General features: G+C 35.6%; 1 protein-coding gene across 2 annotated transcripts in view; it reads right to left on the minus strand.

Annotated features, from left to right (window-relative positions):
- Nucleotides 1-11,167: 11,167 nt before the first annotated feature.
- Nucleotides 11,168-26,154, minus strand: part of GAS2L3 (growth arrest-specific 2 like 3) — a 34,324-nt gene continuing 19,337 nt past the window's right edge. The window contains exons 5-10 of one of the 2 annotated variants that reach the window (XM_008579632.1): nucleotides 25,292-25,407; nucleotides 23,452-23,593; nucleotides 17,785-17,848; nucleotides 16,899-17,037; nucleotides 14,243-14,350; nucleotides 11,168-12,516 (exon numbers count right to left, since the gene is read on the minus strand). In XM_008579632.1, the coding sequence (XP_008577854.1) occupies nucleotides 11,182-12,516; nucleotides 14,243-14,350; nucleotides 16,899-17,037; nucleotides 17,785-17,848; nucleotides 23,452-23,593; nucleotides 25,292-25,407 (1,904 nt within the window). In that variant the 3' untranslated portion in view covers nucleotides 11,168-11,181. The remainder of the gene's footprint in view (nucleotides 12,517-14,242; nucleotides 14,351-16,898; nucleotides 17,038-17,784; nucleotides 17,849-23,451; nucleotides 23,594-25,291; nucleotides 25,408-26,154) is intronic. The other variant, XM_008579633.1, reaches the window with a different exon arrangement.

The following is a 26,154-nucleotide window of genomic DNA, read 5'->3' on the forward strand; positions in this document are numbered from 1 at the left end:
CCTATTCCCTGCTGTTTTTCTTCAAGCACCTTACACTGCAGCCCAAAGGACCTCTGCTATTTCCATGCATGCTCCAGAATTTCCTAAGTGCCTTTGCTCACACAGGTGCCTCAATCTAGAATTCTCTTTTGTGCCACCTTATGGCATGCAGTGGCAGGATTCAGAGCTCCAGCTGCAGGTTCAAGGTCAGGCCCCCCACCACTTACTATTGTGTGACTTGGAGCAAATGGCTTGTGCTGGTGATTTGCCTGTTTGCTCTCAGACCCACCCCTCTTCCTTCCCCTGCTGTACTCTGAGCCATGCAAGCTGAGTTTCCCAGACTTCAGCATCAGCCAGGGGAAGGCACCAGTGCCAATAGAGTACAGGAAAAGGGAAAAGCCAGTGTTTCTTCTTCTCTCTCACAGCCTTGGGCAGCATCTCTGGCAGAAGCTGTGTCTCCTCCTTGGCTCCAGCTCCTGCCAGACAGGCCTGCTGTGGTTTCAGCTTCCTCAAAAAGAGATAGAGGGAGAGAGTCCCGGGGATCTCAGCTGAGCCATGCATCCAGCTATGCCTGAAGCAGTAGGATGTACTCTCTGCAATTTTCATTTTTGTGAGCCAGTATATTCTCTTTTTAAACTTAAGCCACCTTGACTTTGGTCCTCCATCGTTTGCGACAAATGAGCCTTAATTAACTTAATCTCTCAAATAAGAGGTAACCTTTCACTCATCAAATAGGTAACTTCTCAAATCATTATAATGCAGGATGGAAAGTGCTACTTGGTGGAGGAGGGATGTGGAAATTCAGAAGATGGAGGGTGACCACCATCATGACCTTTGGGGGGACAGAGCCAAGGCGTGTGGCTTTCGTTCAGGGTGGATTTTGAAACCAAGGAAGATTTTTGAGCAGCATTGTGTCAGGATTCAAGTTGAGCTATAGGCAGATTACAAGACGCACAGCGTATAAGAGCAGTCAGATGGGGCCTGCAGGGCTACTGCACTGCACAACTTCAGGGGATGCATTTACCTGGAATACACTGTGAATGGTGTTCCCTAGAGCCATAGGATGCGCAGCCTTGAACCATGGAGAGAAGTTAAAAGTGTAGTCGAAGAGCTATTAGGAGGCTGTTGTCTTCCAGGAGAGAGGTGAGAAAGCCATGAATTGGGCAGTAACAGAGAAAGGGGATGAATTGAGATACATTCTAAAATAATTTGAGAGATTCAATATGAGGAGAGGAGGGGAGTCAACAGAAATAGGGGAGTTGGGAGGAAACAGATTTGGTGGAGATGGAAAGTTCCTTTTTAGATAAGAGATTTCTGTGGAGTCATGGAAGGCTGCTGGCTGCTGGCGATGGAACTGGGGCTCGGGGGAATAAGGCTGAAAACAAAGACCTGGAGATCATTCACATAGAAACAGTACTAGAAACCACAGTCTGCAAGAAATTGCCAAAAAGAGAATATTTGTTAGAAGAGAAGAGAGCCAAGGAATGGTCTTTAGGGAATAGTTCCATGGAAAGGGCAAGGGAAAAAGAAAACATAAGTGAGGGTTCAGAGAATCATGAGAAAACTCAGGAGACCCAAAGGAGCAGTTTCAAAAAGGATGGGACAGCCATTACCACACTCCCTTCCCTCTGCCAGGGTAAATCCTGAGGCATTTCTCAAGATGGGGCCTCTATCAGCCTGGGTCCCCAAGCAACTGTGCTGAGCAGAGCCCCAGGGGGACCCTGATGGGCATCTAGCATGAGCAAGAAGTGACCGTTGTTGCTATTAGCCACAGAAATCGTATTATTGTCTCTGCAGCAAACCCTAGCCCATCCTGACCAATACATGGTGGTAAGTTGGGGGTGAGGGAGTAGCACGGAGAAGAAGAGAGTACCTCCCTAGGCACCCAGAGGCTTGTATGTATAAATGATTAAGGGGGAAAACTGGGAAAAGAGAAACTGAAGATGTAAGAGGAGTTGTAGATGGTTGGTCTTGGCTCTGGAGAGGCCGAGGACTGTGTTACCTCTGTGCACACCAGCATAGCACAGACCAGGCACACTGAATGTATGGCCAGCACACATAACTATAAAAGACATTCGTGACAAGCATCCCCAGCGTATTTCTCTGCCCAGTGGAGTCACTTCTGAAGAAAACTATATAGCTCAACAAGTATTTGTTGAGATGATTTAGTGTCAGGCCATCCTCAACAAGTGGAGAAGTGGAAGTAACAGCTTCTCAGTGACTCTGTTTCCTCATCCATGAAATGAGGATGATCATGGAATCTACTTCGTAGAGTTGTAAGGATTAAACGAGTTACTATATATACAGCAAAAAGCACAGTGTCTAGCACAAAGTAAGTTCTATTTAAATGTCATCTCAGAACCCGATCAAGTTCTAGGAAGAAGCTCTAAATATGGTGGTAAATTTTGTGAATGGCTTCTTTTTGCAATCATTTAAACAAGGAAGAGTTGTAAGGAACAGCAAAGTTCTGCTGTTTTAGGAGACAAACAGGCATGTTAAACAATAAATATATTTAACATCTCTACCAGCTTCAAAGCTAGTGCTGCTAAATAGAAATCAATCTTAATTTATCTTATACAGTTGTAACATTTCATCTAATAGAAATTTTTCTTAGGAGGAAAAAACAATCAAGACTCAGAACAGTTAAAAAGCCCTTGAGCCCTTCAAGGAGTCATCAAAAGTGATATTGGGACAGAATTTCAGGGATAGAAATGATTATGTCTAATAAAATAAACTCTAGGCACCTCTGACTGCATCTACAAAATACCAGAACACCAACAGAAAAAGTTAACCAAACCATTGTTTTATTTACACCATTCCCAAGTACTGGTCGGACTGATAGTTTCAGTGAACTGATTAAATTGATAGCTTGGTTTGACACTTGTAGTGTAAAGGTTGGTATGGCACTTCTAGAAATTGGGAAGTGAGTGTCTAGGATATTTCATCTTCCACTCAAAAAAGGGCTTTGGGAGGTCCCAGTATGGGCCCATTCAGGGAGAGTCGGTGATTCTCCAGGATCCAGGGATAAGATACAACCTTGCTGATGTGAAGAGTAACATCCATGCATTTGAGCATTTCCAGCCACCAAAAGTGCAGGTTCAGATTTGGGAGGCTCCAGGAGACACATCGGCATCATACCGGTCTCAATAACCTAAAAGGTAATGCTGGAAATTGATGGCTCCATGAAACAAAAGAAGACCTCCCTACGTAGCTCAAACCAAGTTCAACCAAATTCTGAACTTGATTTCCAAGAGTAGTAGACAAATCAGTCATACCCAGACTTTTAAGGAAAATCAGCTGGCTGCAGCCTATGCTAGACAAGTAAACAAAGCTATTCCCTGAACTGAGGTAGCCATGGTCTAGACCACGTGACCTACCTTTCTGTTCACATGCTGATTGGTCAAAGGGGATGGATCTATGATCTAAGGGTGGCCAGTTCATTAGTTGGCTGGCGATCTATAAAGTGGCCTGGAGCAAAAAGCTCTGCCCCAAAAGGAACAATGGTAATTAAGCCAATCAGATTCTCTCTTGAGATCTGAACTGGCAAATGGAATCGAGTAATTTTGTTGTTTTGTTTTTGGAGAATATGCAAGAAAACACACAAAGAAGAGATTGGCCAGAGTATGTTCATGGCAGAGAACCAGACTGAAGAGATGGGAGCTCAGGCTGCAGAAGGAGAGATGAGATTACCTATAGAGCTCCCTAGGCTTCTGAATGACTCTTTTAATTCCAGTTTCTTTGAGGCTCACTGTACAGATATTTCTGGATTGCTGCCAGGTTCCTATTGTCCTTTTGGTTGTGTGTATCCATAAAACAACCTATTATTACAGAAAGCTGAGGTGAATCTCTGTTTCTTGCAACCAAAAGAGCTGAACTAAACGCATAGATCTTCCCGGGATACCTTTGGGTCCCTTGGGCTACAGGCCAGCCAGGAAGATGCAAAGGCCCAGATTTGTTGTTCTGTGATTAATAGCAATGTGTTTTACAGGACAAGTTTCCCATCATCTTCTGGGCAGCCGGACAAGACACTGAGATGTCAAGTCGCTGGGAGCATTTGCTCAAAGCTGTGCTTCTTTAAAGTGACTGAAGTGGCTGGAGTCTTCCATACAGCGAGCTGATCTGATATTCCATCACTGTTATTGTGGGGCACTTGTTGAGACTGAGATGGAGCTTAGTGGAGGGGGCGGAGACGGGAATCATTCCTTAGTGTCACAGCACATACTTGTTAAAGAAGCATCCTTGTATTAGAGATGTACACTTCTTGACTTTTAAACTAATGACTTACCTACAGAAAGCTCACATTTCTTCCATTTCCAATCACTTGTTTAGAACTTGATTCTTACTGCTGTTTTCTGAATATCAGTTCTTAGCAGTAAATAACTCCTGTTCTTGAAGCTCAGACACAAATACTAGCTATTTTTTTTTTTTTTTTTTGGTTTTTTGGTTTTTTTAATGGACTTCTCATCTGAAGCAATGAGAAAAAACAAGCTGCTCTCATGGAGGTATTTTATCTCATGAATAAAATATATCACAAAGAAAGAACTGAGCTACATTGAAAAGAACATCACACTTAAAAAAACACTTGAAGATGGTAATCTCCTTGAGAGCAGTGATTAGTCTTATCACCATGTCTGTAGCACCTAGCTTAGTGTCTGTGTAGACACTGAGTGTCAGAGTGCGCACTCAGAAAAAGTGTGTGCTAAATGAGCAAATGAATAGTGTTTTACTGCACAGCGGCCAAGCAGGTTGCTTCAGAACCAACCATAAATTTGGTAATACAAGGAATCTGCTGGGCTGGACCCAATGCTTTGAGGACCCATTACGACCAGTACCTGGGATATGTAACCCCCGGGACACCTACCTCTACCATTTTTACTTTACGCTGCTGCTCAGAGGTTGGTTTTAAGGAATTAAAACTACCAGCTACATCACCAAATTCCCTGGCCTGAATTCCTTATCTGTTCAACAAGAGGATTGAATTAAGTAGTGGCAGGACATTTGCTAATCTAAATCAAAATGTTACGCTCAGAGTAGCCTCACACAACCCTGAAAATAAATATTTTAAAACAAAAATCTGGATAGTAATTTCAGATGTTGCGAACATTTTTCTTCTACAAAAATGTCACAATCTCTAATGTTAACATAACTAAAGAAATCTGTAAGGCCTGTCTTTATTACTACTACCCTCTCTCCTCCCCGCTCCTCTCCAAAAATAAGCAGGTTATGTTTGCAGTCTTCTTCAAACTCCACCATGACATTTTCTCAGGAAAAATCCTTGCACTGTAGGTGGGTCCATAAAATTAGAGATTCACTTTACATGTACTGACGGTTTATTCCTTTCAGTGAAAGGATATTTCCTGCCCTCTTTCCTTTCTTCCACAAACATTCAGGCAGTGTGCTAAATGCAGCAGATGCAATTGTGAACAAGTGAGACACAGAATTCCCACTCTAGGTTTGGTGAGAGATTTAGATAAGTAAATGGGAAATTACAGTGCAATACAATGACAGGAAAAATGTAAGGTAGGGAAAAAAGTACACTGGAGGCATCCAACCCACGCATGGAAGGTCTGGAAGCTTCTGAGTAAGTGATAGTTAAGCTGACACAGGAAGAATTACTGTGAGCCAGGTGAAGAGTAGGAATGGGGGACGAGGCAGAGTGAAAGGAACAGCGCCTGGCTCTCATCTCCTGCTGGAATGTCCTCTTAAAACTCGAACTATTCTCCCTTTTTAAGTTGCCCTTTGAGCCTCATAGATTTCAAAGGCTATACTTCTCAGCAGGGACATGTGACCTGCAAGGGGACATGGGGCTTCATAAACTTTAAAAAATTGCTTTTGCTGATGCTTAAGGTAAATGAATACTACTGCAAATCACTGTTTGTAGGCACTTGCCTTCATTTTATTTCACTGCTTGAGATTAAAATCAAATCAAATTAAAAGTGTCATGTCCCACACCTCTTCCAATATACACCACAGTTTAGCTTGAACTCCTGCACACCCAGCACGGTGCAATGAATTATTGAAGGGCTCTACATAGCATAACTTTGTATCACATTTTCAAGGCTGTGTGAGAGAAATTTAAATTTATGTGTTCCTTTTTGGAAGAAGCATATGAAACCTGCTCACTCACAAGATAATCACTTATTTTAAAATGTTTTTTAAAAAGGAGTTTCTAGAACCACCTACAGTAACTTTTACTAATATCTATTTCCGTCGCATTGTCAGGAAATTGATTTTAATTGCTAATATAAGTATTTCATGTTAGATTTAACTTACGAGGGTACTTCAAAAAGCCATGGAAAGACTTATATTATCTTTTAATTCTATTTTTCCACGAACTTTTTGAAGTACCCTCGAGTTTTTCTTTCATTTATCTACTTAATATTTACAGAGCATCTTTACTTTATTGTATTGTCCCAAAGATTGAATGCAGTAATTCATGGTTCCAATAACAATGCTTCGAACATAGTGAAGTGCTTTATAAATATTAATTAAACTAAAAACATAAGGGTATGCTAATCTCTAAAACTTCAAGTTTACAATATTTCAAAAACAATTAAATCAAGATTTTTCTAAGAAATAAAAACAAAAGCAAGAGGTGATATTCAAGATTTTTTAAAAACATACCACAAAGTCCTGTTTTCTGTATTACATTAACATGGAGAGCAACTTAACAGTTTGTAGAAAAGTATAAATAAGTAGAAAAAAATTATCCTTTAAATAAAATTCAATTAATTAATCCCAGTAGGTATTTTAGTATTTACTAAATAACTGTCCTTTCTTGAGCCTTAGTTTCCTCATCTGTAAAAAGAGCTCCTTCATTCATTCATTAACAAATAGTTACTGAAGGCCTACTATGTGCCAGGCATTGATTTAGGCTTTGGGAACACAGTGGTAAACAAAACAGATGCAATTCCTGCCTTTACAGTGCTTACATCCTAACACAGATAATACCCATCTCATGGAATTGTTGAGAAGAGTGGATGTTACACAATTAAAAGTGTTTTGTGACTTGCAAAGTGCTATATAAACCCCAGGTTCTTGAATATGACTGTCTTATTCCACTTTCTATCTTCCATAGCAACCTCCACACTCAGTAGATATTAAATGATTTGTGTGCATGATTTGAGTATTATCTCAGCACTGCCACATTTGACCACTAGAGGTCCTCAACAGTCATTCCAAACTTTCATTCATTCTATTGTATTTGTTCATTCCAATATAATAATGTCAAATAATTTATCTAAAGTAATTTAAGAAAATTGTTCATATTAAATAAAATATATAACATGAAACCCTAAAAGACTTACCACAAGAGATAAATAGATACATTTATTAACACATACCATGTAACAGGTACTGTGCTGTTCCTGGCCAAATGCAGAAAATTAAGAAATATTATATATTAATGTTTTATCACTGCAGTCTCTTAAAACAAATCATTTCATCACCATATGCACTACTTTTAAGGTAAATTAATCTCTACATCATTTTTAATGACTGTATGGTATTTTATCTTATGGCAATACAAATATTAACTGTATGCTATGATTAACATAGCTAAATTTTTGCATGTATTATTTCCTCAAGATCAAATCTTACTGTATTTTTTACAAGAACAAAACAGTATATTTATAGCAAAACAGATTAAATTTAATAAAATGTCTTTATATTTTCAGATTTACTGGCAAATGTTTTAATATTTTCTAAATATTCCCCCAAATTTCATAAAGTAAATTTAAGTTTTAAAATTTTATGTTCACAAAGGTTTAGGAAAATATAATAAAAATTTTGTCTAAAATGTGTTTTTCTGTTTTCTTTTTGGAAACATCACAGGAAACACACATTGAATTAAGTGCTTTTTATAATTGCTTTGGCCATAAATATAGCAAAAAGAAGAGTACTTCAAGAATATTCTCACTGTATCAAAGTGTGAAATTGAAACAGGATTACAGGAATTAGAAATTGGAAACTCCTATTATCAGTAGCCTTCTGTGAGCACAACGCTTTTGTGATTTATAGAATTCTACTTTAATAACTAATAAATTATTTATACTATCTCAAAGATTATTAAATATCAGTTTGGTCTTTCTGGAACAAATTTCTAGCCTGTACATCAACCTGGGGAAAAAACACTGTTGCTTAATAGCAAGGCCTTAAAACCTCCTGGGAGCCCTGAAACAAATTTTACAAGTGTAAAAAGAGCATTTTAAATAGCAAAAGAATTAAACTGTTTTCAAATTATGAATGCTTCATATATATGCAATTTCCCACATAAATCAAGTGATTGTAATGCATTCAGGACAGACCAAAAAAGCACAATGACACCTTGATAAATGTTTAAACTTTAATACTTGAGAAAATGTAAGTTAAAATTTCATACAAATACCACTGGCACAAGGAAAGAATATAGACAAATTTGGATTCAGGTGGAGTCAGTATGTGAACCTGGGTGTTAGAATTTATCATAACAACCTATTACTGAAACCTTTTAAAGAAGTAACAGATTTTAAATCAGATAGAAATAAAAAGATCACAAAGGGAAAAATAATTTTTTCTCAAAAAATTCCCTTATCCATTAAGAATTATAAACTCAGTATGGAGAGGAAAATTAGAAGTCATCTAACTTACCATAGCATTTTGAATACATAAATCTTAAACACCTACTCTAAGCCCAAACAATGTAAAAATAATCAGCATTTCATTTTTCTCTGGTTTAATTTTATATATGTCAGATTACCAGATTGTAGCAAAGAAAAATAAAAACATCCCATTTTTTTGAAAGCACTTTATTTCTTCTTCTAGGTACTTCAGTTAGTATTATACTCATTTTATTAAATATTAAACACAAAAAACTTATTCAAAAATCTTGCACTTTTATTAAGAAGAAATGAAAACTTCTTTCCAACTTCAATGATGTAAATAAAGTCTTTGAAAAATTGTGAAAATGGTTAGAAACACTAACTCTTTAGGAGAATTTCAAAATATATTTGAATAAGTTAATTGTTTTTCAGGAATTATTTATTCAGACAAAACCTTTATTTTAGAAGGATAAGCTATACATAAATAAAAATTCATTAGACATGGAGAAATTTCCTACTATTAAAGAATAGAGCTACTTATAAATTGGCTTCCAATTTTTCAAATAAACAATTCTTTGGTTAGTTCTGGAATTTGTTGCCAGATGCCTATGGAATATTTTTATTCCTGATTATTCTCAACACAAATGTTAATGTTTACATATTGTAAAATCTACTTTGACTCATAGGCGGGCTATACCACCATTTACTTTTTTTTTTTAAAGTTCTAACAGTTACTGATAACAAAAGTATGGTTTGGTCTTACAAGGGAATAAACTCCTTCTTGAAGGTAAAATTCTTCCTCTCTGCAAGATGCATTAAGTATTTCTGAACTAAAAAAGTGAAGCTTCTAGCGCCTCGTGAACACTAACTTCACTTTCCTAAGATGTAAATATTGTCTCTCTCAATGCCCAGATCAATAGCAGAATTAAACCAAATATTTGGTGACTGTCTCATTTAAGAGGAGAAGCATCAATTATTTCAAAAACTAACCTACATGTGTCTTTGATTTTAACTGTATTCCTTGGGCAAAGATCACTTATTTTCATGCAAAGTTTTCTTGCTTTGTAATATACAGAACATTAGTAGCCAGCTCAAGATGCTTATTCTATGATACATTTGTGTAAACTATTATTTTATTCTTTAGAAAACACATTTTAGTTAAAAACAAATAGAGAAACACAAACCTCAATATAATAATTTGGGACAAATTATAACACTGTATAGTTATTTAAAATACCCTTAAAACTTCTCAAAGTACATTAATAATTTTTTAAAATAGTCACAATCCATTAAAAAATAAATTATTTGAAAGGATCATCTTAGATCGATGGAGTCTATGCAGTCATTCCATGACCTGGATATGTTCCTTGAGACAATCTGCCTACAGAGTAGAAAATGCTGCACACTGCTATCCACTTGCCATTGGAAAACGGAAGGCAGCATGACTTTATTAAAGAAAATGAACATAACTAGAAGAATCTAATTAAAACTGGCATTGTTGTGCCAGCAAAAGAAAAAATAACTATCACCTGATAGCTTTTATATAGCATTACTCTAAGATTCTTATAATATCTTAATTTGAAGACTGTCTTTCTTTTTTCTATTTTTTGGTGGCTAGCCAGTATGCGGATCCAAACCTCTGACTTTTATAAGGTTGCGGTCTAACCAACTGAACTAACAAGGCCACCTTTAGTTTTAAGACTGTTAAAACATAATTCTGATGTTAAAACATTTTAATGTAAAAATTTATATCTGAATCATAGGAAATTACATTATTAAAAAATATTTTTAATATGCTAAAATCTACAAAATCAGTTTCCCTGTCACATCACATGACATCCATCTAAAATATAAGGTGTTTAACTTTTATAGATAATATATTAAAAATCATGTTGTTGTTGTTACGAAATTTCAGTTTATATTTCAATAAGTTAACTTGTTTTTGTTTTTTTACCAAAAATATTGGTAACAAAATATTACCAATGTTAATATAAGCCAGGTTTTTTATAAAAAAATCAGGTCCTTCTGATTTAGAAAGCTAAAATAAATTTAAATAATGAGGAGTGATGGCAAGCTAATCAGCAGCAGCCATTGGTACTCAGTATTGCTGGATCATGCAATCCTGATTAGGAAATTAAATTAGATCCTTTCTGTCAGACAAGTGCCAAACTGTTGCTTTTCTAATAAAATGAAACAATTAATATTAAGAGCACCACTGCTATAACAGGTATATAACTTCCATAACTAATACATTTTCAAAAATACACCAACTACAGTGATAATTCTAGTAGTGTTATTTGACTTTTACATTTCCCTTAAAAGGCAGATATGAACAAAGATGCTATGAACTGAAAATCATATACATGTCTATTACCAATAAGAAACTTGCAATAATCCTACAACTGTTTGCCTCTGAAGGGTACCTTCTGGTAAATTCAGATATGTGAGTTCTGATCAGCCCTCTCTTCAACCCATCCTCTACTCCCATCCCCAACCTCCATCTCCCGTCTTGTACTTAATGTCTGTACCTATTTGGACAAACACAAACAGGAGACACTTTTAAGATGTGAAGCTAACACATTCACTCTGATCCTTTCCTGTTTTCTTAAAATGATATATGTATTTATTTTCTAGGTTTCTTACTTCCAGTCATAACAAAATAATGGTCATCATCTTCCTTTTTCTTTGCAGTAGGTTTCTTATCTCCACTATCTGCTTCCTTACCAGATGAAGATGGTTTCCTGGTAGAAACTGGGGTTTTTCCACTTTTGGGAGGCCCTTTAGCTGAATACTGGCCCTTAGTGGCAGTCTGTGTTGACTTTGGTGCAGTTTGGGCTTTGGCAGAAGACTGAGGAAGACTCATGATGGACAGTGGGGTACGGCCAGGAGACTTTGAGGAGCTTGCTCCTGTCTTCTGGCATGAGCTTTTATTCTGAGCCTGCTTTTTGGTAACTGAAACTATTTTCTTATCTTTCAATTCCTGTGCAACTTTTGCAGGAGAAACTGAAGATACCGAAACTGGCTGATCTAAATTTAAGGCTGATTTAAGTTTCTGTGCCGGGATTGCCCCTGTTTGTAGGACTCCATCAGATGGCTGAGACCGCGTTCCTAGACCTGTGGCTATGGTTCTGGAACTGGGTTTTGTCATTTTTGTATGGGACTGGAAAGAAGGAGAAGGTTTAGGCCTTACATAAAAATTTGCTTTGGGTTGTTTTGGACACTTAGATGATGAATTTAAATGTGCAGCTGAGTGAAATACTGCATCATCCCTGGAAGAATTATGATTGTGTTTCAAATACTTTGATTCAATTTTTCCAGAACACTTATTTGGCAAAAGTGTAGATTCAGGCAGATCTCTTGAATTCTGGGCTGGAATAACCTTGGCTTTAGGAGTATTGGGGGATGTGATACATTTTCTCAATGACTTAGATACACAAGACGCAGTTCTTGATAAAGCTGGTGAAGAAGTGTTTTTATCTACTGGATTTAAGGAAGCAAGTGAAGATGATACATTGTTTGAAGGAGCATGTGGTTTCTTTGTTATGCTTTTTGAAGACTTGACTTTAAGATGAGAAGACGCTGCTGGAGAATTTATAAATTTAGAACGAACTGACACGGAGCCCAGATTACCTCCTTTCAGTGAGGATGCTGGCAGCAATACACCTGGTGGATGTACCAGCTTTTCTTTGCTCCTTGGAATACCAACTGGTGTGCCAGGTTTTGAATTTTGCTTCTGAAACATGTTAACTGCTGACAAAGGATTCATCTCAGGAGGCTGAGGTGTTCTGGCAGGCAAATCAGGAACACTTTCATTAGAAACTCCTTTTTGAAATGCTAGAATTTTTTGTTCTAGTGTAGCAAACTGTAATATTCGACAGGGGTCATATTTAAGCAAAAATCCTTGAAGAGTATCCCAGCCTCCACCAACACGGACCATGACATGTTTTCCATGAAGCATCTGCTCTCAGAAGAAAGTGAAAAATAAAGCTGTAAAACTGAGGTTTATTTACAGTTACAATTCATTAGCAGTCACAATTTGTGATGTCTGTGATCTATGAAATTCAGAGTATTTGCCACAGCTTCACTACAAACTCACAGTCTCTTTCTTGTGTTATTCATATAACAAATTTAATTAATGTTGAATTATGCAACTAACAATACACAGTCCTCTAATTTGTAAGGAAGGCATTTTACATATAACTTGCATCCTCAAAATTCCAGTTATTAATATACAAAATTGCAAAGGTCATACTGTTCAATGAAGAGTTAAATATTGAAGGAAGCAAAGTGAGAGGAGAAAGGGAAGGAGAGGGAGAGAAGGAGAAATGGGGACTTACGGGGAGAAAAGTTTTATAATAAAGAAAAAAATAATTATAGAAGAAAGATAAAAATGACTAAACTTTGTACTTTACAATTTAATAAATTATTTTATAGGTGTTATATCAATTTAATCTTTAAAACACTTTGATATAATTTATTATTAGTTCTTCTTTGCAGATAAAGTTATGGCTCTGAGAGATTAAGGAATTTGTCCCAAGTCACACAGCTTGGCCTGGTCTTAAAAGCACTGGGCTGCCCCTAACCCAAATGGTATTGGGATAAGACACACCTTGGTTCTGCCAGTACAGCCCAAGCTGGATTTCAGGCCACTGTCCATTCAGGAGGAAAATATGCACAATTGTATAAGATTGCTCACAAATTTTAACTCTTTAAGTCCCATGCTCTGTGCACCATCACTAAATTATATTCCCCTAAAAAAAGAAAGCTAATTAAAAGATAAAAAATGCATGGGGGTAGTTGGGTAGGAGGTGGGGAAGTAATGATAATATATGAAATAGCAGAAAATTTGGAGGATGAAATTCTATTTTCAAATACTTTTATACTATGCTCCTACATTGGGAATAAAACAGCCTTGTATTGTGTTGTAAGTAGAAAAAATGCAGATCTGGTGAAATTCCAATCTCCTTATCAGCAAAGGGGACAATCAATTGCAGATGGGACAAAGGAAGGAAATAAACAGGTATATCAGCATACTGGTATACATACTGATGCTGTGTCAATGAGAAAAAGATTTTATGCTTAAATCCCAAAGTATGTAAACTGCAACATTTCCATTTCTTTTTCTTACTACAGATATTTGATCTTATTAGATGTTTTGTTTTTTCTTCTTATGATAGAAAATTATTTTTTAGAAAATTTGAAAAATAGTATAAGTTACCTGAGGTGTACAAAGACTTTTTCCCCAATTATATTCAATGTCTAAATCATCATAGCTACCCTGAAGTTAGTTGTTTGCTGTGTTAAAAAGTGTTTACTTAGGCCGGCCCGTGGCTCACTCGGGAGAGTGCGGTGCTGATAACACCAAGGCCCCGGGTTCGGATCCCATATAGGGATGGCCGGTTCGCTCACTGGCTGAGCGTGGTGCTGACAACACCAAGTTAAGGGTTAAGATCCCCTTACCGGTCATCTTTTTAAAAAAAAAAAAAAAGTGTTTACTTAAACTCATTATATTCTCATGAAAGCAAGTACTCCATATTTTTCCTGTTCAGTGAAATTCTTCCATTAATAGCACCCTCTATTCCAATATTTTTAAAAGTAAAAGGGGAGCAAAAAGAGATTAGTAGAGCGATAAACTCAATTTCAAAACAAGATCTATGTAAATAGGATGTAAATAGTGGACTTACTCTTATAAACAGTATTTTATCCCCTAGTCGGTACCGTCCTTCAGACAAGTACTCAATAGAAAATCGATGAGAACAGCTACAAGGAGGATCTTCAGCAATATGTCTAACCTAAAATTAAAAATAAATAACAAAATTTAGTGTTTGTTACAAAAAGTAATTTAAAGTTAAAATGCAATGTTATTTGATACCTAGGAAAATCAAAATCAAAGATAAAAAGTCAAAGACAGTTTAACAATTTAATATCTCTTCTCCTTTACTAGTTAACAGATACTGAGATTGGCACTGCTAATGTAACAGAAATGCCAGCAGTGAGGAAGGCTGAGTCTCTCTCTCTACCCAAGTGCACTCAGGCTCAGAGTGAACTCACTCCCCATTGAAGGTCTGCGAACATGTAAGTCAATGCAAAACTCATTTGCTGAGTTTCTGGAAATGTGAGTTCATTATCAAGCTTTAATTGCTTTAATCCCTGAATTAATATATCTTTGTCAAATCAAAGATGGGCTAGTCAGATAAAGGCTAAGTAGGAATTCTTACCTGTCCCTTAACACTGTGCTAACCTAATACTGTTTGTTCAAAGTTATTGTTAAAATAGGCAAAGACAAAGTCACATCAATTCACCCAAGACTGGGTAAAGTTCTTAAAAATTTCAATTCAAAAATAATTTTTCTGAAAGTGCTCGCTCTGTTTCAACAATCTGCTGAGGAGATGGGAGTCAATGGGAAACACTACTTCTATCTCTCAAGGAGTTTACAGAAATTTTTAGTGCAGTAAATATTTTTTAAAATGGTAGAACTGCAGTAAATATAAAATAAATTCAATCACATATTTAAAACATAAAATTAAGATAAATTGATTAAATGAAAATATTTGTTGAAATATCTTTGATCAAAAAAAAGTCACATATCTCTATTATGGAAAATATTTGGCTTTTTTAAAAGTTACATTTTTAAAAATCAAGGTCATGAATATTTTTCTCATTTACTTGTCACTCAGAGTATGTCTAAACAAATTCATTTAATTGAACACAGGCATGATGTTAAAGTCTCTTCGTGTATGCCCAATTTAGCTGAGCAGTAATAGAAAATTATATGATCATCTTCATTATACAAACTAAATGGACACTCATGGATTCACCAGGGCTTGATGAGAAGGGTCCAGAATTTGCTTATTTCCCTATACCGTTCACTTGACAAAATAACATGCTTATAAACAAATAGAACTGATTTTCATAAGTCATTCAATCAGGTTTATCTTGCTCATAGCCTGGGTAAATGTGCATATGTGCATGCACATTCATAGGCTTACATACACATACCATATGTGTAAAATGGTTAAAAACAAACTGAACTCAGGTAAAGAGTTTATAATTATTAGAATCATGTTTACACATTAGTTAACCAAGGTAATTTGAAAGGAGGTATTTCTTTTAGTCGCTACTTTCTGTCAATAAAAATTTCATTAAGTACATAGAATTGCATTTGTATACTTCTTAACACAACCCTAAATGATGAATCAGATAATTGTTCCTTACCATAAACATGACCCCAAGATATCTGTAGATCACATATGTACAGGTAGACATTAAATGTATTCAGATAGCAGATATATATTTAGAGAAATGTGTTCCCTTTTAGTTTTCATAGCAAGAATGCAGATATCAGAAGTCACTTATTTTCCTTGTTTAAAATATCCAAATACCACTTACATTGAGCAGTACAAATCAGCACTAGCCCACAATCTAAACAAGGCAGTAAGCCAGAAGAAATAAGAGCTGTGGATAAGAAATGCTTTTTTCTGGTTTTGTTTATTGCATACTTAAAGGAAGTAGCTAAAGAAATTAAAATAATCTACAAGGCACAACATTACTGTCAATTATTTTCACTTTCCTTGTTTCTATACAGTTTCTCTATATATACATATTTTTCACATAATAAACATTTTTCTTGTTGTTACAGTCATCATAATGATCACATAAAATGATTATTCTTTTAAGATAATGAATCCAGATTTACCAAGCCATTACCCTTTTTGAGAGCATTTACATTGCTTCCAATTTTTCACCATTATAAGTAATAGTGCAAGAAATACTTCCATTTATGCTATTTTTTCCCATTTCAGTTACAATAAAAATAAAAAAGAGATTTTTTTATAGCTTTTGTTATCTATTTGTTAATTTTTTTTCAAAAGTTTCTATCATTTTCCATTGCCAATAGCAATCTCTTAGTTTCACGAGAACACACCAGCACCAGGTTTCACAATTTTCAAAAATTTTGTTAACGGAGCAAATGGTATTTGATGGCTGTTTTAATCTGACTTCCTTGATTATTAGCAAATTTCAACACTGTACTTTCTTCCTGTGTGAACACAGTCCTTTAATCAATGAATTCCTGTGGCCTGTAATACCCTTCATAATGGGTTCCAGTCTATTTGCCTCATCACACCTAACTACACATTCCTTCCTCATCATACACAAAAAACAACAAATCACCTTTACAATACAGTGCTCTGAACTTATCGGGAAGTGAAGATTAGTACTGGTGTACATTTTGAAAAAGAAACATTTTTCAAACATAGCATCACCTGTAACAAACTAAAGGGCATAAAAATATAAGACTTCAAGGAATCATAGTCAAAAAAGAGTGTGGCAATTACTTACAGCTTCATGTAGCTCTTCATGCTGACAGCATGATTTTGGAATCCTGATGGAATCTTCAGGCCCAGAAGTATTAAGCAAGGTCTCTTCTAACTCAATTTCTTTCTCAAGTTTTACTAATACTGGTGGCTCAACCCCATATCTGAAAACCAACCAGGAGATCTGATCATTCAGGCAAAGTTAACCTAAGCACTTCTCTGTGCATATCAAGACAAATTATTTTTAAAGCAAAATCTACATGATTCTCTTCTAGCAACTGTTTTACTGTGACATCTGGAAATGCTTTTTAACATCTCACAAATTGCCAAAAACCCAGATTATAATCTTCATATCATACCATATATTTGGTTTACTGGATGCTCCCAATATTCTACCTGGAATCCTGAAAGGCAGCTTTAAAATCAGCTGGTGAGTAAAGATGGGGCTGGAGTAGATAGAGGAGACACCAAGCCTCAGCCTTCTTATCAGATCCTTTCTGTGTTCTGAGCACTTGCTTTGCCTTGAACTGCTTTAACACTGCAAGCTCTTACTCTTTTCTTAATCTGAAAGACTTAAGTAACCACTTTCACAGTTTAATATTATTATTACTTTTTTTTTTTTGGTGGCTGGCCAGTACAGGGATCCAAACTTTTGACCTTGGTGTTATCACCACACTCTATACAGTTTAATATTAAATGAAGGCAAACTATATTGAGAAAGGAGATGTTGACATATGCTCATGTAAATAGAACAAAATTAATAAAGAAAAGGAAAGATAAAATAGAAAATTAGGTTACTTTATTTTTATCAAGAATTATTTCATTTACAGAAAATAGTGTTCTAAGCTAAAATTAAGTAGCTTTAAAAATGTTTATGGCAGTGAAATTCTGAAATAGTGTAGAATACATACCTTGACACAATTCGACCAATTTCAAGAAGACAAAGATACACCTGTCTTGGATCTTTGTGCAAAACTGTGGAAAATAAGACCACATATTTCAAGCAGCAGAATTAAATAGGGAAATATATTTCTGGCATGAAAGAGAGTAAAAGAAAAGAATAATGAAGACAGGGGCTTTACTTATTTGGAGAAGACTTAGAAAAGACATTTTTATTTTCTCTACATAATGTTATCTTCCATAACTATTTAAAAATAGAACTTCTAACTCAATTTCTAAAACAAACAAAAAACAGCTAACAAGAAGAGGATAAAAATTTACCACAAACCCTTATCTGTATGGCATTTTAAGACTAAAAAGTTAGGGCCTAGTAACATTAAATTATTTATATTTCAGATCATCTCTCAAGAGGAGATACTGTTAGAAGAGATGTCACCTCAATTTTATTCTAAAATATCTTTAGCACAGGACTATGTGCTATCTTTCTCAAACTCTCACAAAAATAGAAGAGGACGGAACACTTCTTAACATTCTATAATGCCAGCATTACCCTGATACCAAAGCCAGATGAAGACATCATAAGAAAACTAAAGATCATTATCCGTTATGAATATAGATATAAAAATCTTCAACAAAATATTGGCAAACCAAATCCTGCAGCATATAAAAAGAAGTATACACCATGACCAAGTGGGACTTATGCCAGGAATGCAAACTTAGTTCAACATATAAAAATCAATCAATGTGATACACCATTAATAGAATAACAGAAAAGAAACACATAATTATCTCTATAGACAAAGTATTTGACAAAATCCAACACCCTTTCATGATTTAAAAAAAAAATAAAAAATAAAACAACAAACTAGGAATAGAAGAGAACTTTCTCAATCTGATAAAAGGCATCTATGAAATAACCACAGATAATATCATTCTTGAAGGTAAAAGATCGAAAGTCTTCCTCCCAAGACCAGGCAAAAGACAAGGATGTCCACTCTTACCACGGCTATTCATCATTGTACTACAGGTTCTAGCCACAGCATTTAGGCAAGAAAAAGAAATAACAGGCACCCAGATTGAAAAGAAAGAAGGAAAACTATCCCAGTTATGTATGACATAATCCTACATATAGAAAACCCAAAAGAATCTACAAAAAACTATTGGAGCTAATAAGCAAGTTCAGCAAAAATGCAGGATATAACACAATACGCAAAAATTAGTTGCATACACTGGAAATGAACAATCTGAAAATGAAATTTAAAAAATAGTTCCATTTACAATATCTTCAAAAAGAATCAAGTACTTAGAAATAAATTTAACCAAAGAAGTATAAGACTTGTACATGGAAAACTACAAAACATTGTTGAAAGAAATTAAATACATAAATAAATATAAATACAACCCACTGATGTTCATTGACTGAAAGACAATATTGTTAAGATGGTAACATTTCCCAAATTTAACTAGACTTCAATGTAGTCCGTATCAAAATTCCAAAAGCCTTTTTTTCCAGAAATGGAAATATCAATAAAATTAATACGGAATTGGAAGCAGCACAGACTAGCCAAAACAATCTTGAAAAAGAAAAACAGTTGGAGGACTCAAACTTCCTAATTTCAAAACAGTAATCAAGACGGTGTATTGCTGGCATACGGATAGACATATACACCAATGGAATAGAACTTCATTCAGGAAAAACACCATATGTTTATATTCAATTATTTTCAACAAGGCTGCCAAGACAATTCAATGGAGAAAGAACAGTCTTTTCAACAAATGGTGTTGGGCAACTGGATATCTACATTAAAAGAATGAATTTGAGTCCTTACCTCACATCATATACAAAAATTAATTCAAAATGGATCAAAGACCTAAATGTAAGAGCTAAAACTATAAAACTCTTAGAAGGAAACATAGGTTAAAAATATACATGACCTTGATTAGGCAATGATTTTTTTTATATATGACACCAAAAGCATAAGCAAAGAAAAAATAGATAAATTAAACCTCATCAAAATTTAAAACCTTGTGTATCAAAGGACACTATCAAGAAAGTGAAAAGACAACCCAAAGAATAGAAGAGAATATTTGCAAATCATATCTGATAAGGGCCTAGTATCTAGAACATACAAAAAACTCTTGCAAACCAACAAAAAAGATAAATGATCCACTTAAAAAAATGAGCAAAGAATTTGAATAGACATTTCTCCAAAGAAGACATACAAATGGCCAATAAGCACATAAATGATGCTCAATGTCATTAGAGGAATGCAAATCAAAACCACAATGACAAACCACTTCACATCCACTAGGATGGTCATAATAAAACAAAAACCAAACAAATGAGAAAACCAGACAATGAGAAGTGTTGGCAAGGATGTGGAGAAATTGGAACCCTTGCACACTGCTGGTGAAAATGTGAAATGGTGAAGCCACTGTGAAAACAGGTTGGTGGTTTCTCAAAAAGATAAACATAGAGTTACCATATGACCAGCAATTCCATCCCTAGATATACACCTGAGAGAATTAAAAACATATTTCAAACAAAAACTTGTACACAAATGTTTATAGCGGCATTATTCATAATAGGCAAAAAGTAGAAACAATTCAAATGTCCATCAGCTGATAAATAAATTTTTTAAATGTAGTATATCTATACAATGGGCTATTATTCAGCTGTAAAAAAGGAATAAAGTACTATTATGTGCTACAACATAAATCATTATGCTAAGTGAAAGGAGTCAGACACAAAAGGCCACATATTATATGATTCTATTTATATGAAATGTCCAGAATATGCAAATCCATAGGTACAGAAAGTAGATTAGTGATTGTCAGGGGACTGGAGAAGAGAGTGATTAGGACTAATTGCTAATAGGTATGAGTTTTCATTTTGGGGTGATAGAAACGTTCTGGAATTAGATAGTGGTGATGATTGTACAACACAGTGAATATACTAAAAACCACTGAAGTATTCATTTTAAAATTATGAATTTCATGTTATGTGACATATATCTCAATTTTTAAAAATGCCATTAAAAAAGGAACCTAATAGGGCCAGCCCGGTGGCGCACTGGAGAGTGTGCCGCTTGGGAGCGCGGCGGCGCTCCCACCGAGGGTTCGGATCCCATGTGGAGACCGGTTCCCGCTCACTGGCTGAGTGCGGTGCAGGCGCAACACCAAGGGTTGCGATCCCGTTGCCGGTCCGGTCCGGTACAGGCGCGACACTGAGGGTTGCGATCCGTTGCCGGTCATGAAAAAAGACAAAAAGGAAAAAAAAAAAAAAAACCAGAGATCCTAAAAAAAATAAAAATAAAAAAAAATAAAAGCCCTATCATAGAACTTGTGCTAAATGCACTAAGTAATAGTTATGGATTATCTTTCTGTTCCAGTCCTTGGAGTTAGAAACTCTAGGAAACTCCTGAATCCTATTATAATAATATGCAACATGTGATGAATTCAATGTACACTGACATTGCCAATAGAAATGGCAGTTGTTCTTTGATTTATAAAGAGCATCTATTATATACCCCAAGCACAAACTATATCTCAAAACAATAAAAAGGCCTATATTTGAGTTTAAAATTCATACCAATAAAGGAATTTATCCTAAAATTTTTATTAATCTTGTTTTTCTAAACACTTAGAAGTGCATAAAGTAGCATATTTGTTCCTTAAAATTGCTTGAGCTCCTAGCAAAATGTGAAAAATTAAAAAGCTCATCTCTGAGACCTTTGGAGAGTAAAAACATTAGTTCATCAGTTCAATGCCTAAAAATGAATTACTGGTATTGACAGTGCTTTATTTAGTCCTGACAGTCCGAAGATGCCTTCTACTGAGAATGAGAAATATACAACAATTTTATGTCCTTTAAGAAACAATAAGCTGGAAACTAGAGAATTCAAAGCATTTCCTCTTCCCTTTGTTCTCTAGAAGCTGGCTGTGCCACTAAATCAACTACATTGTCAATAACAATCAGCATACCTAGATTAAAGAAGGGTGCAAACTAAGGGGTAAGATAGCAATCCATTATACTTTATCGTTTACTGGATGGGAGTATCCAGAGGCGTAGCAAATGGGTAGCAGTGGGAGCAGTTTACCCCGCATGCAGGCAGTAAGGGTATGTATGCACTGTCAGTAGAGAATTTGAAAACAATAACAAAACCAACTGAAAGCCAATTTGTTTTTTATTATCACTATGAACCAGCGATTCTATATGTCAGAGATAAAACTTCTCTCTACCAGGGCAGACAACTCCTACAGCCCCTGTCCTTGGTATGCTACTGCTTCTATTGCAACATTATAAATTCTGTTTATGTGTGCGTGTTATGTACACATATATATGTATATGTATCTACATATATAAATGCTTTGAAAAAAAATATATGGCCTAGGGCCGGCCCGGTGGCGCACTGGATAGTGCGCCGCTTGGGAAGCGCGGCGGCGCTCCCGTCCGAGGGTTCGGATCCCACATACAGACCGGCTCCCGCTCACTGGCTGAGCGAGGCGCGGGAGCAGCACCGAGGCTTGCAATCCCGTTGCCGGTCCCCGGTCCGGTACGGGGGCAACACTGAGGGTTGCGATCCGTTGCCGGACACGGAAAAAAGACAAAAAAAAAAAAAATATATGGCCTAAACCTTAGTCAGATAACTACCACTTTAGTTACTGCACAGATGCTTCTATTGACTTAAAGGAAATAAGAAAATATGTCAATAATTCTTCAGTAGACCATGACTTTTCAAAATAAATTGTCAAAAGCATTAATCCATTTAGATAATCAAGTTGACAGCTGTTGTTTACAAGGTAAATCTAAATACTATGAGTACACATCATTTGGCCTTCTGTTACTTCTGTAATTATCTGGTTAAAAAGAAATTACCAGTAATTTAGACTTGGTAGAGTAATTCTTCATGCAAATATAAATTAGTAAAACTTTATTCCAGAAACTTCCTGTAGCCAACTCACTTAGGAAATAAAATATATTTAGGATATTCTAGATATGCATAATCTTTAACTATAAATGAAAGGCTTAATATATTTGATTTAGTATCTGATTCTCTAATTGTTTCACATATACATAAAGTATAGATTTTTTTCTTGGAAAAAGATGTGGTACTTGAGTCCTTATTTAGAAAGAAAAATTACGGGGCCGGCCCGGTGGCGCACTGGATAAGTGCGCCGCTTGGGAAGCGCGGCGGCGCTCCCGCCCGAGGGTTCGGATCCCACGTACAGACCGGTTCCCGCTCACTGGCTGAGCGAGGCGCAGGAGCAACACCGAGGGTTGCAATCCCGTTGCCGGTCCCCGGTCCGGTACGGGGGCAACACTGCTCCCGCCCGAGGGTTCGGATCCCACGTACAGACCGGTTCCCGCTCACTGGCTGAGCGAGGCGCAGGAGCAACACCGAGGGTTGCAATCCCGTTGCCGGTCCCCGGTCCGGTACGGGGGCAACACTGCTCCCGCCCGAGGGTTCGGATCCCACGTACAGACCGGTTCCCGCTCACTGGCTGAGCGAGGCGCAGGAGCAACACCGAGGGTTGCAATCCCGTTGCCGGTCCCCGGTCCGGTACGGGGGCAACACTGAGGGTTGCGATCCGTTGCCGGACACGGAAAAAGACAAAAAAAAAAAAAGAAAGAAAGAAAGAAAAATTACAAGTGAGGGATACAAAAAAACACTTACCTAAACCTTCAGATTCAAAAAGGTAAGTTTCATCAACCCCAATGTGCCTACACCATCGAAGGAAGTTTGCAGTATTGTCTCTGGCAAAAAATGAACCTGATGCTGCATCTTTCTTACAGGGCACTTTTTTCATTGGAAAATTCTGGAAAAGATGAATAATTTCAAAAATGCATAAAGGATATTTTCAGTAGATATTCATTTTAATATCACTAAATAAATGTTCGATGCATTGACTTTAACTAAACAGTACACAGCTTTAGGGGGAAAAAATCTTCAAAATGTATTTTATTTTACTTTGCTTTAAAGTATATTCCAGAAAATGATTCCTAAGAAAATAATCTGGTCAAAATTAAAGTTAACAGACTCATTTTTGCTTACTTCCTTACAATGCAGACTCATAAAGACAATTCTGAGTTTCTTGAGACTATCAAATAAGGAAATAGTTGCCCATTCTTAATTCAAGTTCTTTGAAAACTGATGGTCTTAATTTCACAGAATCCTATTTTTTGATATCTGAACCAAGAGTATATAGATAACCCTGTTAAGGCTGAGGGGTTTTTTGTTTTGATTTGATTTAAATGTTACTTGAAGAAGCAATTCATTAATATGATCTTTTTAAATGCAATAGGTACAGTAGTATATAATAAGTCTTGTTCCCACCTCTACCCCTCAGTTCCTCTCTCTCAGTAGAGATAACCACTATCACCAGTTCTTTATACATCCTTTCTGTTGCTATTATTTTCCAGAACTAAAATAGCTTTGTGAGTTTTTTCTAGTTGAATATGGAATATATGATCATTGAAAAAAAAGACAAGCAATACAGCAAAATACAAAGATGGTTAGTATCAACCAAAATCCTCTCACCCACATTTCAGTAAGACAGCTCAGTGCACAGCTATCCACAAAGCTGTACCTACAAAACATCACATAAACACTCTATTCTGCAATTTGATTTGTGTATGTGCATATGTACATTTAACAAAAGGCTGTAGTCATCTTTTGGGCTTGAAAATAACAGATCTAAATAATCATTTGTGATGAATGTGTAATAACATTCTAATGTGTTTAGGTACCATAATTAATTTTTAACAACTTTTCTATTAATAAACATTTAAGTTGTTCCTAATGTTTTTACTATCTTTTTTGCAAGTTTGTGATTATTTTCTTAAAATTCCTAGAAGTAGAATTATGTATCAAAGGATACACTTTATTTTCAATGTCCCTCAGAACAAGGATACCACTTTACATTTCCACCAACAGTGTGTAAGCGTTCATACCCCAAACTCTTGCAAACACCCACAGTTGATGAAGAAAGAAAACCTTATCTACTTCAAATCATGATTTCAGGGCCAATGGAGGAAAACTGTCTAAAATAATTACTATTCATTCAACCAATATTTATAGAATTTACCACCATGGCCATATATGAAGAATATAAAGAAGATAATAATAATAATAGCAGCTACTTGTATGCCGAGAACCATCACAAGCTCTTTTTTCACTTAATCCTCACAACAATACTGTATGGAAGGTACTATTACTGTTCTCAAGAAGAGCTAGCTATTGGATATCTACCATGCATCAAGCACTAGACATCATCTATACATTATCTCATTTAATTTCACCAAACTCTCACAAGTAAATCCTACAAGGTAAATATTAATATCTCCATTATACAAATGAGAATTTTTCCAGATGCTCAAAAAGTTGAGTAAATTATTCAAGGTCTTACAGGTAGTTGGGTTGGAAGTTTACAACCCTGTGAAGATGATAAGACATGTACAGGAACAAATTAATATGTACCGAGATATAAAATCACTACTGTCAAACATTCACTTACCTTTGGTTCTTCAGAGTTACATGTTTTCACCATGTTTTGAAGAACATCAATCAGTTGGCATAATAGTACTCCATTATCAAGTTCTTCCAGTAATCTTTCTGCCTTAACTTTAATACCTAAAATCATATTTCAAAGTTCAGATTCTTCTTGAAACAGTAAATTCAAACAATTTGGTTAAAATTTAATTAAATGTAATCTGATTACAGCTGAAAAAGTAGACTACAGATCAGACTCCAAGTATTCACTTTTAGAAGATGCAGTTAAAACAAATAATGTCAAGCTAAATAAAAGACAACTATAATAAAAATATCTGTAATGTAAAAGTACAGAAAAAAAATTAAATTGATACCTATTTTATTTCATTTAAGATGAAATAAATTCACTGCATATTAATATTGCTTGCACAGGAAAGAGATTCTCTATAAATAAAATAGACTTTGTTGCAATTTAAAAATTAAAGACAATACCATAATGAACACCCAGGGAATACCAACTTTTCACCTCTAAAATGCCTTCTTTAAGAGCATTATTATTATTACATAAACAATTGAAAAATTATCCAAATCATCAAACTGATATCAGACAACTAGAGTGAGTGATGTGTGTTTAATTACTTTTTGGGGGCCAAAGATGATCTTTAGGATATTCCTTTAACTTTGGAATGTTACATGAAATTCTGCATTTAAAGTGAACTTTTTTTCTGAGGAGAGAGTTCAGGGCATTCAACATATTCTCTAATAGACTAAAAAATATGATGCCAGACATTCTCCAATCTAACATTTCCTCCTGGGTTTCATGTACCTCTACCCCTCAATGCCCCATAAATACTAATCATTTTAACTACAGTATCATATATATTCCAC

This window comes from Galeopterus variegatus, unplaced genomic scaffold (assembly GCF_000696425.1).
Source record: "Galeopterus variegatus unplaced genomic scaffold, G_variegatus-3.0.2 Scaffold1933, whole genome shotgun sequence".
NCBI lineage: Eukaryota > Metazoa > Chordata > Mammalia > Dermoptera > Cynocephalidae > Galeopterus > Galeopterus variegatus.